General features: G+C 52.6%; 1 protein-coding gene across 2 annotated transcripts in view; it reads right to left on the bottom strand.

Annotated features, from left to right (window-relative positions):
- Window positions 1-3,300: 3,300 nt before the first annotated feature.
- Window positions 3,301-16,029, bottom strand: part of KIFAP3 (kinesin associated protein 3) — a 111,232-nt gene continuing 98,503 nt past the window's right edge. For both annotated transcript variants that reach the window (XM_028530883.2, XM_028530884.2), the window contains exon 20: window positions 3,301-3,765. In XM_028530883.2, the coding sequence (XP_028386684.1) occupies window positions 3,657-3,765 (109 nt within the window). In that variant the 3' untranslated portion in view covers window positions 3,301-3,656. The remainder of the gene's footprint in view (window positions 3,766-16,029) is intronic.

The following is a 16,029-nucleotide window of genomic DNA, read 5'->3' as shown; positions in this document are numbered from 1 at the left end:
CTGTGCTGCCGCTGCTGTGTCCCCCCAAAACAGAATTCGAGCCACATGAGTAATTTTAAATTTTCTGCTAGCCACAGAATGAAGGCAGTTTGAACACTGCTTGAACACAGTAGATCCAGAAGATGTCATTTACATATGAACTCAATATAAAAAATATTACTGAGATATTTCGGTACAGCCTTCGGAATCAGATGTTTAATTTCTGCAGTTTGGACTGGCCATATTTTCATGTTGGAGAGAGCGGTTTCGGGAGGTCTGACCGCCGCCTGGCACTAGGAGTGGAGCAGCAGAGGTGCCTCTGCCCCGGGCTGGATGCTGTTGTCACTGTGGTCCCCTCAGCATCAGCCTCTGGCAACCGGAAATCTCTCAGGCCAGTGACAGGGCCACGACTACTAGGGACGAAGTCTTGGGTGGCATCTCCAGAGGTGGAGGTGTCTCCCAGAATGTTTCAACGCTGTTTATTCAGGAGAGCATTTTCTAAAACTACTTTAGCCAAATCACCTATCTTGAATTCTTTGTAGACTTCATTTCTAGCGTACATTGTGATAATAAACTTATTTTTGCCAATAAAAACACATTCGTGACACTACACTGCTAGCATAACCTCTGGTGCGATCAGAGATCAAGGTGGTTCGAGTACTCGGAGCTCCGCCTCTGGAGAGTGGCCTTTCTGGAGTGTGTGTTCCTGACTCCCCAAGGCTGGCTGCCTCAAGGGCATACCTTGGACCATAGGGGTGTCCAACCTGCAGCCCAGGATGGCTGTGAATGCCACCTGCAAAAAATGGTAAAGTTACTTAAAACATGATGAGATTTTTTTTTTTTTGTAATTACATGTCACAACATATTTAATGTGTGGCCCAAGGCAGCGGTGTGACCCAGAGACGCTGACCAGTTGGACACCCTGCCTTGGACCATTCAGCCCACAGAGTGCCGCGAGCCGTCTCTGGTGGAGGAATTCAAGGTGATCCACAGACACCATGACGCCTGTGTCGTCGTGAGAAATACTGCCTGGCTGTGCAGACGCTACACACACGTTCTAGACCGTGTAGCCCCATGTCACAGACTACATTTAGTCCACGGGTATGTCACACCCACCCTTTCTGTCCCAGGCACCCTGCTGGCCACCGGGAAATGAGGGAACAGTCACTGCAGAACAGTGTGTTGTCGGACCTGAGGAAAGTCTTGTTTAGATGAAGGAGCGGAAGATGTGCCAGCAGCTCTGTGCTAGTGACGTCACTTTGGTTTGCCAAGGCGCGCGGCCCCGCCACCAACAGGTCGGTGTCGTGCTGCCGCGTGTGAGTCTGGATTTGAGCTAGACGGCTCTGCACTCTGCCTGCCACGCGCTCCTGTGCCTCAGCGAGGGCTCGCCGGGTGCCGGCCTCTGCTCCAGACACTCGGGAGACCCCGGCAAGGGGAACAATTCCCCGCTCTGAACAGACCTTGCACCGGAGGGGGCAGAGGCGCAAGGGGAAAGAGAAACAGTAAGCATAGCAATGGACAAAGGTAACTTCAGGTCATTGTTGATTCTAAGAAAAAATAAAACACAGTAATGTGGTAAGAGGAGCTAACACATGCTGAGTGCTTACTATGTGCTAGGTACTTCATATGATGTTCTTCCTCAATCACTTTTAATGGTGTGTGGGAAGTCAAGCTATACAATGTTTGCTTTGTCCTCCTATTAGTGTCACTTGTTGTGGACATTATGTGTGTTGCACTTTGTACGGATGACAGATAACAATGCAGGACACCTAGTGCTGAGGCTCCGGGTGGGAAGCAGGTAGAGAGGCTCTGTCACTGACCGAACAGACAAGCTTGGGCGAACCGTTCCGTCTCTCCTGGCCGTCAGGTTTTCCACGGAACTAGTTTGACAGGGTTGCTCCCCGGGCCATTGCCAGCCTTAATATTCCATGGTTAAAACAGAAACAAGACAGCCCTAGCCAGTGTGGCTCAGTTGGTTGGGCCTTGTCCTGCAAACCGAAAGGTCACAGGTTCGATTCCTGGTCAGGGCATGTGCCTGGGTTGTGGGTTCAGTCCTTAGGGAGTGTGCAAGAGGCAACTGATCGACGTTTCTCTCTCACATTGATGTCTCTCTCTCGCTCTCTTTCTCGCTCCCTTCTCCCCTCCCTAGAATCAATAAAATTCAACAACAACAACAACAACCTGACAAATGTATGTTTTCAGAAGGATCAGGTAGGTTGTAAGTTCGAAGACACCAACCACATCTCATGCGCACATCCTCTCTCAGGCGCATCGCATGTTTCCTTGTACCCGGGAGGTGGTTTGGGAAATCTGTTGATTGTATTCAAAGCTTCTATGTGATTGGTTTCTCAAGTAGGTAGATGGACTGAGTTATTTCGAAGGCTCTTTCCACTCTACGATTCCATCGATAAAATACAAAGCAAGCCAACAGTGCAGTGGGTCAGTGAGGCCCGTAACCACGGGTCCTTGTTGCCTGGGCTCCACACATCTCCTTCAGGGCCTCACAGCCTCTTCCACAGCAAGTGCTCGGGACGGTGTCTCTAGATCTTGGCTATTTTCTTTGCTTTAAGGAAATTTTCAGCTTTATAACATTGAGTTATTTTCTTTTTCTTTTTTTTTAAAGATTTTATTTATTTATCTCTAGAGAGAGAAGGGAGGGAGAGAGAGAGAGCGAGACACACACACATCAATGTGTGGTTGCTGGGGGTCATGGCCTGCAACCCAGGCATGTACCCGGGCTGGGAATCAAACCTGCAACACTTTGGTTCACAGCCCACACTCAATCCATTGAGCTACGCCAGCCAGGGCTACACTGAGTTATTTTCAAAACTCATTATTAATGATAATGTCTTTCCATTTCTTACTAACTAAATCTATCTTTTAATAAGTATCTTAGTAAGAAAAATATTGTTCTTTAGTTTTCCTCAATGAGACTTATAATTAGTTTTCCCATACTTTAGATTTCACAAATAATAAAATTTAAAAGCCCCAAACTCGTCTAGTTTCATACACTAATAGATGCCCTGGGTTTTCTACATTAAAATCAGGAAGACAAGAACTCCAGCGGCTGGAGGGACTGCACTCACACACAACTTTCGGCACATGTTCCACTGTTCACGGAAAACTCCTCGGTAATAACTTTGGGGGCAGCCGCTTAGGCTCGTGCATGGACGAGAGATGTGGCGTCATGCATGCATTTCCAGGGCAGCACGTCTCACGTGAAATACTCGGGTTCACAAGGGGGCGGGGGAAATGAAGTTCTCACGCACCTACGTCAGCACGTCACTCCCAACGAAACATATGAAATAGGGACACGCGACCTTCTCTCATTCATTTGTACTTTATGCTTCTTTTTAATGGAAATTAAATTAGTTACCTAATATACATAATGCAGTGTTTGTTTTCCAGTCTAGTTGCTTTTCGGGGTTCGCTTGGAGTCTCGGGGTGGGGGACGCTCTCCAGCACCCCGAGGCGGTTTGGTGCGGGAGCGGGGGCGAGCACCGCTGCCCGCGGCACGAGCCCAGGGGGCGGAGTCAGTCTGCCGCTGACACCACGGAAAAAGGAAAGAAGCACAGACCCGCACTAGCATCAACATGCATTATTAGCCCCCCATTCAAAGCCAACCCAACCCCCACAGGTTTCCTCTAAGCTACGCGTGCGCACGGAGGGGAAGGCCTTCACCGAGGCCCGAAGCCGTAGTAGTAAGGGTCATCCGGGCGGAAGCCGTACGCCGTGGCCGGGCGCCCCAGCAGGCCCACTGGCTGGCCGAAGCCGTCCATTCCAAGGCTAGAAAGAGAGAAAAAAAACAGTAAGTTATATTTTTCATCAGACACCCACAACGCCTGGAACTTTACACCTTCAAGATTCTCTTCCCAGCAGTGAAAGTGATTTATGTGGATATTATTAATCCTTTTAAAAATTTAATGTAGCCACAGAACGTGTACAATAAACATTCACGTCTAGTAACGTGCGTTACAAGTGTGGGAGCCACTGTCATCGGGCAGCCGTCCCGACGAGGAGGAGGACGGACCGGAACACTTCCAGCGGGTCAGGCTCACACGTGGCGTTTGCGCCAGAAGGTGGAGGGATTTTACCCGCTGGCGGTGGTCGGGCAGACGACGCCAGGGGATGATAAAACAGTGGAAATCGAGTTTCGCCGTCTATAAGGCGTTCTCTTTCACGTGAGGACGAAGGACCGACCGAGCCACTCTTATTAGCAAGGCTGTGAAGTTTGAGGCCCAAACCGCGCCATAAGCTTGGGAGTACAGGGAGAAGCCGGGACATGTTACAGAATGTCAGAGTTAGCCAGATTTGATCTGCAGCCCTTCCTGACTCCTCAGTGCAAAAAACTTACTCCACAGCACGTGTTTCTTGTGAGCAGCAGCACGTTAATCATAAATTTGGGTTCGATTTGTCCTATGGAAGTAACAGAAGCCCGAAGAGAACCTTCAGTTATAAAGAGAACGTGACAGTGGATGACCTTTGATTATTCCTTTTAAAGAATTATTCTTTCCCCCACTAATAAGTCATCTAGAAGAGAATCTGCTCGGCAAAGCACTTTTTAGGGGTCAGGGAAGCCCGACGCCCGGCGGAAGGACGAGGCTCGCCCTCTGCCAGGTGGAGGTGGGGCCCTGGCATGCTCATGCAGCGGCCGCCGGCGCTCGTTTCCACCCAAAGCAAATGGCATGTGATGCAGGGGTGTGAGCTCGGAGAGAATACACGCGCTCGAACGATTTAAGGTTAGGTGGGACTGCAGCAGATGGAAAATGCTCTTATCAGCAAAATCGCAACATTCATATAGCCACTAACTGCCTTCTCATGACTCAAAATGAGATGAAAACACTTCAGAAGCAACTTAAAATAGTGAGGCTTTAAATAATTTGTGGGTGCTTGCATGTGTGGATTGTGACAGGACTTAAAACTAAATGTGAGGAGTCGTAATCCATGCAGGGCGTATTAGTTCATGTGACTCTGCCTCTCAAAGGAACGGAATTTCTAAGCAAGTTTTAGGTTAGCGTTTTTAGTGTGTGCTCCTGGATAAATCAAACTTTTGGGGGCTCCATCTATAATTTCTGAATGTCAGTTGAAATTTTTAAGTTCAAATTTTATCTTAAAATGGCAAAATATTAGCACACCTCTCCTACCTTGGTCCCATGGGAAGATTAAATTTTACGATACTACTCTCGGGGTAGCTTTAAAGATGTTTCAGAAATTAATGGAGCCCATGAGCTAAGATACACACGTGTGAGTTTAAAATCAGAGGAAAAGTTGGCTGTTGAAAACCTCTCCCCGGAAGCAGCAAGGCTAACCAGCACTCAGGCACCTAGACAACTCTCCACCACAAGGAGTGACTGTATGGCGTGTGGAGTTCAAGGTCCTTTTTCACCTTTCTACTTATCACTGGCCTCTGCCACTCCTTACATTTTTCTTGAGTATCTCTTCTGAGGCTGAGCAGCAGCAGACTCTGGTTAAACTCAAGTTAATTTTGTCCCAAGGTGGGGCGATCGTGAGACCGCTTTCAAGGAGCTGGAAGTAAGTACAGGGCAGATGGGCGAGCCGGCACACAAAGGCATCTTCAAAGCAGAGGCCCTCAGAGAGGGGTGGTGGCAATATGGCTAATTCCACCTCCGAGAGGGAGACGATGCCCAGAAGGGAGTCCGCCTGCCACGGGGGAGCCCCCCAGTGGCCACGTGGGTAGAACCAGACCAAGCAACTCCTCGGGCAACCTCTGACCGCACCGGGCGCATCTGAGCACCTGGGCAGGCTGGTCCTCCCTGAGGAAGGGGCCTTCATACACGTCCTGAGAGTCTGAGGCCATGACACAGTCACACGGCAAAGCCTCTTGTGCTTCATTTCTACGACCGACAGGCAAACTTCTGGTCCCTCCTTGTCCGTGCGGCTTGCCAGCGGGGTCAGGAAAAAACCTAGACATTATCTGATTTGCCTGACGGTTTTACTTTTCGTTGTGGGTTGACAAGTGGATATTATGGGTTTTTTTAAACGTCAGTCACATTGTTGGTAAGAATTTGCACCCACGTCAGTGAAAGTAAGACGTCACCTAGGCCGGCGAGTTTCAGTTGCTGAGCCCGCAAGGGCCCCGTGACCAAGTCCCCTTTACACAGAGACAGGCGTGTGCGCAGTGCGACGTCAGGGACACAAGGTCCTGAACTTCCACAGGAGGAGGGGAAGTTGCAGCCCCTTTTATTCTTCTGGGACACGTGGATGTGTATTTGCTCTGCTTGTTCCCCTGGGGTGAGCGTGCAGGCTTGTTCATGCGGAACCTGGCTCCGAACCAGGAGAGCCCGAGAGTAACAGAAGAGGGCAGACTCTTAGGTAAGTCCTTCCGGGAAAGGTCAGACACCGTGAACAGAACAGGGAGGTGCAGCCGCAGAAACCCTGCTTTCTGACCCCCCGAGACTCAGAGCAAACAGCGGAAGCCCCCGTGTGCCCCCCCCCCCCCCGGGACCCCGAGGGCCAGGGTGTCTGGGCTGGGGCATGCGGCGCTGCTCCTGCCCGTGGGGCCGAGCCGCTGCCGGGAGGCCTGCACGTCTGGCTGTTGATGCGGGAACTTCGTCCCGCACGGCACTTGTGTCTCCGTGTGTGCACAGCCCCCTCCTGGCACGTGTGTCTCCGTGTGTGCACAGCCCCCTCCTGGCACGTGTGTCTCCGTGTGTGCACAGCCCCCTCCTGGCACGTGTGTCTCCGTGTGTGCACAGCCCCCTCCCGGCACGTGTGTCTCCGTGTGTGCACAGCCCCCTCCCGGCACGTGTGTCTCCGTGTGTGCACAGCCCCCTCCTGGCACGTGTGTCTCCGTGTGTGCACAGCCCCCTCCTGGCACGTGTGTCTCCGTGTGTGCACAGCCCCCTCCTGGCACGTGTGTCTCCGTGTGTGCACAGCCTCCTCCCGGCATGTGTGTCTCTGTGTGTGCACAGCCCCCTCCTGGCACGTGTGTCTCCGTGTGTGCACAGCCCCCTCCTGGCACGTGTGTCTCTGTGTGTGCACAGCCCCCTCCTGGCACGTGTGTCTCCGTGTGTGCACAGCCCCCTCCTGGCACGTGTGTCTCCGTGTGTGCACGGCCTCCTCCTGGCATGTGTGTCTCTGTGTGTGCACGGCCCCCTCCCGGCACGTGTGTCTCCGTGTGTGCACGGCCCCCTCCCGGCACGTGTGTCTCCGTGTGTGCACAGCCCCCTCCTGGCACGTGTGTCTCCGTGTGTGCACAGCCCCCTCCTGGCACGTGTGTCTCCGTGTGTGCACGGCCCCCTCCCGGCACGTGTGTCTCCGTGTGTGCACGGCCCCCTCCTGGCACGTGTGTCTCCGTGTGTGCACAGCCCCCTCCTGGCACGTGTGTCTCCGTGTGTGCACGGCCTCCTCCTGGCATGTGTGTCTCTGTGTGTGCACGGCCTCCTCCCGGCGCTCCCAACCAGCTCGAGAGAGCTGTGTGTCCCTCCAGCTCGGAGCGTGCTGTCACTCGGCCACCTGTCCTTTCCAGGGCCAGTCACGTCGTGTCATTCGACTCTCATCCTCAATGTCCAGGTGTCACATTTTGGACCTTTAAACTAGAAAAGCACCAAAATGTAAGATCTCTTCCCGAAAACATGTAATTCCAGTTCAATGACAACAGTCACTGTTGGGCGTGAGAAGACCAGGAGGGAATGCACCCAGAGAGGAAGATGATAAATTCTCCATAAACGCCAAATTTGTATTTGATTTTCAGCAACAAACAGAAGAACACTACACCTAGGTTCTGTGTAACATTTGGAAGTGTAATCAGCATTCAGCAAGCAGAAGACAGAGCTTTCTGGAATATTTACAAGGCTTCAAACACATTTTTAACGGCATTCACGAGAATTCTCAACTCGAGATGATGGGGGGGGGGGGGAAGCAACCCAGGCATGACAAGCGACGCGTCACATGCAGCACAGGACAAGGGGACAGCAGCCAGCGGGGAGTCCCGGCCCCCCGAGGTCCCCGGGGCCCCACGCCCCGCGGGCAGGCCTGCGGGGAGGGAAGGAGCCACCTACCTCGGGCTGGCTGGGAGGCTGAGCTAGCGCGTGCTTGTGAAGCACGTGGGGGTCCGCGGGTGAAAGGCGCTGCGCAAGTGAAAAGCGTGTCGTTATTGTATCGGATTAGACAAGAGCAACATGAGTCTCTTCCTCCTCTGACATCCCCAAGCCAGCAAAATGAATGCGGAGTAAATAATGAGCACATTTGCGGACGCTACAAAAAACGGGGGGAAAAAGGAATAAATCTAAGCCCCGCCCTCTCTCTGCAGGCTCACAGGGTCTTCGGGCCCACACCCCCACCCTCGCCAGGGTCTCGCCCCACCTTCTGGGCGGTGCACGCCCCTCAGGGACACGGGGACCGTCAGAAAGCCCCCTGCCCCGGCAACCTGCGGGCTGGTCCATGAGTCCTAGCACCACCCTCCGCCGCCACACGTGGAGTCTAGTTCTCCTCCAGCATCTGTTCCACAACCCCTGCTTCGTCACCGCTCGGCAGGCGGCCTCTCAAACCTTCGTCGTCTCGTTTGCTCGCTAAAGTAAATTTACGTTTCTCAGCGTTTTTGTTAAAATGAAGACGCTGAAGATGTGTTACTCGTAATGTGGTCTGAAACCAGTATAGAATCTAATGAGATTCCGTCTCCCATTCCCCCACCGCAGGCTGACACTGAGCTGATCTTAAACAAGCTTCCTAAGGTGCCACTGCCGCAAAGGGGCTCACACTGAACGTATATGGGCGTGTACAAGTCTGTGCACGTCCACACACAGACACACGTGACATTTTCACTTGTAACCGCCACGCTGAATTTCTTTTTCATTTGGGTCTTTCTTTAGAGACTCTATTCTACCTAAGACAAAATCCTTCATGACAATCGATCTGTAACTAGGGCAGAGTGATTCTTATTAACCACCTATCTTTGTGGCCCATAAGATTAATCCAAGGCTGGAATTCTTTGAGACTGTGAAGTGAAAGGCCTTAACCTGGACTAGCTTTCTTCAGTGGGAACTCTCCAGAATGTTACACAACGGTATGAAATGGTGGTAACTTTCGAGAAAAGGCTATTCTTTAATCAGTTACTCCAATATATTGATCATAGAATCAAAATCAGCATGTTTATACTTCTATTTAGATAGATTATAAGTTGATTACCACTTCAGCCTAAGTGTGATTTGTCATGGAAAACTTAGGTCAGTGTAATAGTGATCCTTAGTCCACAGTCCCTGACCATAGATTGGAGGCAGCTAACAGGGGCACAGTTCTGGTGACACTACGGGGCTGAGTGATGCTAGGGTGTTTATAAATTGCTACAGAGGGACAGAAGAGGCCCACATATTTAATACAACGTGAGAGTGTCTCAGATGTATGTGCAAATTGTTACAGAAGAATCTTGGGGTCTAGAAAGGCTCCATGGAAAACACTTTGGTTTTAATACATCGGTCACTTCCCGACATTCTGTGTTGGTCTTATTTCCTATGAGGACGCGAGGCCAGCAGGGTAAGGAGCGTCTTGTTTGCTGTCGTGTCACAAGCATCCATCGCTGTGTTTGACGAGGAGCTGTCATCCAAAATGTACCTGTCTGCGGGGATGGGTGGGTGCAAACAACAGGTGGCACTTCAGGGGCGGGGAGGCCTCTGAGAGTGTGGGAGTCTGAGCAGGAGGGGAGGGCCGAGCAGAGCGGCGACAGGGTCGAAGCCTCAGGTGTGTGACGGCCGCAGGTGGCAGGGGACGAGGCTGGAACAGGCTCTGAAAGCCCCTCATGCGCCGTGGTAAGAACAACATGCTTTGGGAGAGTTGTCCAAGGCTTTTAAGAAGGGGACAGCTTACGTGTGTACCCTGGGGGCTGACCGCGGAGAGGCGAGAGTGTGGCGGCCGTCTGCGGCTCGCTCAGACTGCCCGCTGTGGAGCGGAGGCGGCCGCGGTGGCCCTGGTGGCCCCGGCGGAAACACGGGTCAGATGCGGTCTACTTCACGACCCCAAGTAGCGTTTTTTTTTTTAAGATGTGGTTTTTAGTTGTGCATTTACTATTTGGGAACTGGGAGTAAAAAGAAAAGATACAGAAATTGGCAGGAAATCGTGTAAGTCACAGCTAACTGGGGATAAAACAGTTTTTGCTCTTCAGTGCGAGACCGCGCTCCATCCCGTCGCTAAGAGGCGGTGGTGCTCCGCGCAGGCGAGGCCGCACGGCAGAAGCGCCTGCCTCTGTGTCCGGGAGAACGGGCGGGGCTACTCTGGCAGGAGCGACGACCTCTTCGTGCTAGTCTTACACACGCACACGGTGGCGGGAAGGTCTCGGGAAGTGTCGGTGGAAGGAGACGATGCCTATAAAACGACACCTAACATCCGTGTAGTGACGCACTGGTAAATCCAGGTCTGGGTGTGTGTAATTCACGGATCAGCCACTAGATGGAGAGCTTGTCTCACCACTGAGCGCGGCACCGGACCAAGTTTCAGAGCAAGCCGCACCAAACTTGGAACTTCTCAGCGCATTTACCCTGGACGCAATGTGGTTTCCACTGCTCCCTCACACGACCGATGTCTTCGCTTTACGCACGGGAACAAACGCACGCGGAGCTACACAGAGGTCCATACCGCGCACACGCAGAGCTCTGTGGCCGTGGGGCCCCTCGGAGCAGCAGAAGACGCCCCTGTCCCGGACCCTGGGGGGTGACGGGCAGGGCGTGTGCCTTAAGGTGCTGCCGCTGTGGCGTGGCTCTGGAGTGCTCGCCAGCCTGTCGCCAGCATCTCGCTCCCATCGGGTTACGTGCAATACACACACACACACACACACACACACGCACGCAGTGGGCTCTGACACGAGCCCCCGCATCCGCGAGGAAAGGAGCGGTGGAGCGCCCCCCCATGGGCGCCACCCGCCTGTGCGGCGCCGGCTGTCCGGCCCGGGCTCTCCTCCACTCTCCCCTGCAGACCAGCAGCGCTCCTTCCACTGGGGTAAACCAGATGGCTACACCCCAGAGTCCGACTTTAGGGAAAATCCAAGTAACACTTCCCCCCAAACCAGGGACAAGTGACATTAGGGGGGAGTAGTGTTTAAAGTACTCATGTGGAATTTATTTTTAAAAAGCTAACAACAACAACAAAAAAAACCCCTGGCTGGCGTAGCTCAGTGGATTGAGCGTGGGCTGAGAACCAAAGTGTCCCAGGTTCGATTCCCAGTCAGGGCACATGCCTGGGTTGCAGGCCATGACCCCCCACAACTGCACATTGATGTTTCCGTTTCTCTCTCTCCCTCTGTCTCTTTCCCTCTCTCTCTCCCCCTCCCTCCCTTCCCTCTCTAAAAAATAAATAAAATCTTTAAAAAAATTTTTTTTTAAAAAGCTAAAAAAAGACAATTCAGTCCTTTCAATTCAGTCACTACACTGAGGTGCTTCCGATTAAAACTCATTTGTAGTAACGATGGGGAGCGTGTGTAAAAGTCACAAATTTAGTCCAAATGAAAGAAAATCCATCGAATCGATGCTCCTGCAGTACCGTTCCATTTACACGTCTCCCATCACACATCTCACCTGTTGTCCAACCAGCTCCGGAGTCCTTTTTAATTGTCTTTTAACGTGGCGCTGTTGCAGTTGGCACTTTTTCATTCTGTACCATCACTGCATTGAGTTTTCTATCCTTTTACTTTTCATGTATTTGATAATCTCACTGGGACTTTTCTGTTAACCCCAGTTCTTGGGCATCCTCGCTCTTACTGCTGCCCCTGGCAATTTCCCTTCTCGTACGAGCTTAGTAATTTTTCACTGTGCCCAAGCTCCGGTTCCATCTGTTTCCATGTCTCTGTAGCCTGTCTCCTGGCCCCTGAGCTTGGACATACTTCTACAGAGAGGCTCTGGTTGGTCTGTCGTCTCTCCCGGCCCTGGGGATTTCGCTGTCCTGAAAAGACAGTAATTTCTGGACTTGGGTTCCCTCAACGTGACTACAGTTTAAATTCTGGACCCACCCACGCACACGGAGCATGCAGGTGAATTCAACTCACACGTTCTCTTCAACCAACAAGGAAAAGGCAGCCCCCCGAAGCCCCAGACCCTCCATCTGGGATGCGGCTCCGCCCCCCCAGTGCGCCCCGCCCCTCTGCCCAGGCCAGCGTTCCTGCGGGCGCCTCTTTTTCTTTTTTTTGTGGATTTTTGCGAATTTGGCCACGAACGAATTACAAATTGTCGTCGTATTTGGAGGGGCCCTTCCAAGCCCACTCAGTCTGCCATCTCGCTGGAAGTCCCTTCCAGTTTCCTCCTCCGGAGCGCGACTCACAGAGCCCGCTCTGCACATTCAAGGGAAGGGTTTGTAAGCTTTGTCTTCCCGTGACTCAAAATTGGCTTCTGGAAGGGAACAAGGATTTGGGAGAAACAACCGAACCATGAGAAGATATTTTCTTTCTCCTCATTGGCAGCAATTAACAGGGGGAAAAATACCCTGATAGGTGCCTGCTGGAAGCTGTCCGATGTGGCTCTCAAGCAGATGGGAATGTTGACTCAAGTCTCTGATGGTCTCACACTGTTTCTAGCAATCTTTTAGTGAAAGTATCTTTAAGTTACATTTCTTCACTCAAGTTCAAGGACTTCTTGAAACGGGCAGGGGAGTTTCCCGAGCTGCTTGAGTAACCCCTGGGTCCATAAACCGAGTCATTAGCACCTCCTTTGAATAACTGTTTGTCTGTTACTGCTTCGGCATTTACATGATCTGTCCGATGCTTGATTTTTTAAGGCGCAGCCGCTGCGACTGCAGGCCCAGAGCAGAGAGCGGGGTGGAAGGTTCGGTGTTTTCGCGGCGACGGCTGGGCCGTGCCGTCTGGTGCCGCGCGAGCTGAGGCCCCACCTCCCCGGCTAATTACTGTGTAATGCTAACCTTAGTTGCTGGTTCACGTTGAGACTCTTTAAAATATGAACTGTGTATTTTACCCCTATGCACTCTCTTAATGATTTGTTTTTTTAGACTGAAATCACTTCCAGCCATCAGTTATGCTCTTGGTCTCTACACATGCACTTCTCCGAGCACAAATATTTCTTTTTCCTATTGGTCTGCCAGCCCTGTCAGAGCGAATTTCGCTTTAAACTAAATGCTATGATACTTAAAACCTCTTGGATTACTCCGGCTGCTAGTGTGATCTATGACCCTCCAAGAATGACAGCTGAACTTTCCAATTTGCCGGCGCTGCTTGGGGAACGGGAGAGCACATGCCAGGGCGGAAAGGGCCCTGATGCTGAGCAGAGAGGAGCGCTCTTGTTGGAGGTGGGAGAGCGGGCTATTAAGTCCTGGAGAATACTAATCAGAAGTGAAAAGAAACCAAACACACTGTGAAGTCGAAGGCCTCGCGCATAATTCAAAAGTTAATGCCGGTGCTGGGAACTCTGTGGTCCGGCGAGAACGTGAGTCAGGGCGCCCGGTTCCTGGGACGTGCGCGCCAGCCGGAGCCTTAAAGTGACAGCGCGCGGTCGGGATGACCCCGGTCAGTGGCGGAACAGGCTCTAACTCACCGCGGCACAGCGCGAAAGGGGCGGGGTCGACGCCCCTCTCCCTCCGTGAAGCCCGGAACCCCACGCAACGTAATCACCGCACCGCGGTCGCCCAGCCCGCGCGCTGCCCCTGCTGACACGCCAGCCTCTCGGAACCGGGAAGCCACCGGTCAGCCACTGGGGACGCCCCGTCTCCACAGTCCCTAAATGAACAGCATGGTTTGGAAACACTCTGACGTCGTTTTGAAACTTTTTACTTTCCTTTACTATCTTACATAAAAGGTGGATAGACGTTTATTGTAAAAAAAAAAAAAAAAGCCCTCAAAAGTCTTATCAGATATAAGAAGCCTGATATAAAGTTTCCAATTTATGTCATGTCTGCTTAGTCACTTGTCTCAATTTTCTGGTATAAATAATCTACAAATTACCTTTGGCTGATACAAATCAAATAATGGCTGGTAAGTAAAGACCTGTTTGTAGCTGAATCAAACTAAGGAGTGTGTTTCCAAAACTGAGGGCACAAGCATTTATAATAGAAATAATAGTTAAACAAACTAAAAGTGCACCGTTTAAAACAGCTAAGCAAGACGGTTTGAAATTTTGACTCTAAGTTGACACGGTCAGGCTCACACACGAAGGCACGGCCGCTGTGCTGGACAGAGCTGTGCAGGTCAGAGGGGCTGCCAGAGCCACCCAGGGCCCTCCGCAGCGTCTGGCACCCCGCTGTGCTGCGCGAGGCACCGGCACTGCCCACGGCGCTGCAAGAACAGGCACCGAAGTAAACCCACGGCTAAATTCTACAGGCTAAATTCTACAAGCTCTCGGCCCTTGAGAATCCACGTTATGACCCGGGTCTGCGAGAACAAAGACAAACCCAGCGAGGCGCATTTCCTGCCGCGCCAGAGGCTGACCTGAGGTTGTCAGGACACGGACGGGCCGACTCAGGGCCTCGGATCCGCCGGACCGCAGTGTTCCGATGGTGGAGGAGCTGTTGCCTTATCACTCCCACAGAGCGGGCTCAGCACGCTGTGGGCGCCGTGCGGCGGCACCACGCGCGTCAGTGCGGGCTGCACAGTGGGAGTGCACGAGTTTCCACTCACGTAGTTTTCTGACTTGTGTCCTATTACCACATTTTAAAGTTATCTTCAAAGCAACATAGGGAAACTTTTTAAATACTGATGTATATAGGCATTTTTCTCCCTTAAAGACTTGCAACTATGTTTGTTAAATTCAGCAAAACCAGCTTCACTACGAACTGAACTCCTGAATTTTTTTTTTAAGTTAGTGGGGTGCAATGACCTCGAAACCAGACTGTCCGAATGTGACTTCTGTCTCTGCTAACACAACTGGTTTTGCTCTGCATCTTGGCCTGCCTCTCTCGCGACCACTCCTGTGACAGAAGAGCAGCGGCTGAGCCTGTTTACCGCGCTCTACCGTGAGATCGCTACATTTCCAGAGCAGCGCCTCTTCCACATTGGGAGGTGGCAGTGCTGTGACGCACGGAAACGAGAGCCGTCCCTGGAAACCCCGGCCACCTCGGCCCCTGCCCAGGGCCTGACAGCGGAGAGCTCTCTACCGCCCCCGCCCGGCGCACCGCTTCCGCGCAGCGCAGCGTGCGCCCTCCCAGGGCTCGTCCGGAGTCCGCAGAGGCAGCGCCCGCACCCAGGCAACTAACTGTTGCTGCGCTGGAACGACGCCCCGGCCCGTCACACCCTCCTTTACCGCCACCGTGTAAAGAGCAGCGGGCTGCTCGTGCCAATGGTTCCTCAATCGGAGCCCTTCGCGCGCTCTGTCATCACTGACGCAATCGAGTCAACGCCTTAGCGACGCATTTTCATCTGCTTTTATATTCGGGCGTTTGTTTTGAAAATAGCAAATCAAGGTAAGGCTTCCAGGTGTTGCACGGAAACCATCCCTTCTCACGCGGCACACAACCCGCGCGCAGGCTCACGGCTCCCGTGTTGGCTCCTCTTTGGAAAGGGAACAGGCCACAGGAGGGTTCAGGGTGGGCTCTGTTCATTCTGGGGCGTTCGTGGCCTTGGGCCTGGGTCACCCCGACAATCTGGGCCTTGGAATAGAGCGGGGCGACTACGAGGGGACTTCTGCACGGAGGTGGGGATGCTGGGCACCCCTGGGGGACCACACGCACGACAGGGGTGTTTTGGGCTCACACTCGGGGGCCTTGACCCTTGAACAACACGGGTCCGAACCGACTCCACAGTCAGTCTCAGGCGGTTTTCAGTGGCCCAGCATGGGGCCCACGCTGTTCAAGGGTCAACTCTGCGTGGGGGTCTTCACACAAGGAGGGCCGACTTCAGTTACACGTGGATTTCTGACTGCCTCGGAGATGGGCGCCTGACCCCTGCCTTGTTCCAGGGTCCACTGTGTCTCTCTGTTAGTTATTCCAAGTACGCAGGACAAGGGGGGATGACCAGCGGGTTTGTTTTAAACGGCTGCGGTGCCCCCTGCTGATGGCAAACAGCACCTCCCTTCCCCAGACTCCGAGAGAGAGAGGCAAGTTGCAACAGTAAGCGACTTGTGCCAGTTTCTCCTCCCGTCTCCGTGTGCACAGAGAAGTGAGTGAAAT

This window comes from Phyllostomus discolor, chromosome 14, assembly GCF_004126475.2.
Source record: "Phyllostomus discolor isolate MPI-MPIP mPhyDis1 chromosome 14, mPhyDis1.pri.v3, whole genome shotgun sequence".
In the NCBI taxonomy this organism is placed as follows: Eukaryota; Metazoa; Chordata; class Mammalia; order Chiroptera; family Phyllostomidae; genus Phyllostomus; species Phyllostomus discolor.
Note: the sequence above shows the minus strand (reverse complement) of the source record. Positions and strands in the feature narration are given on the sequence as shown.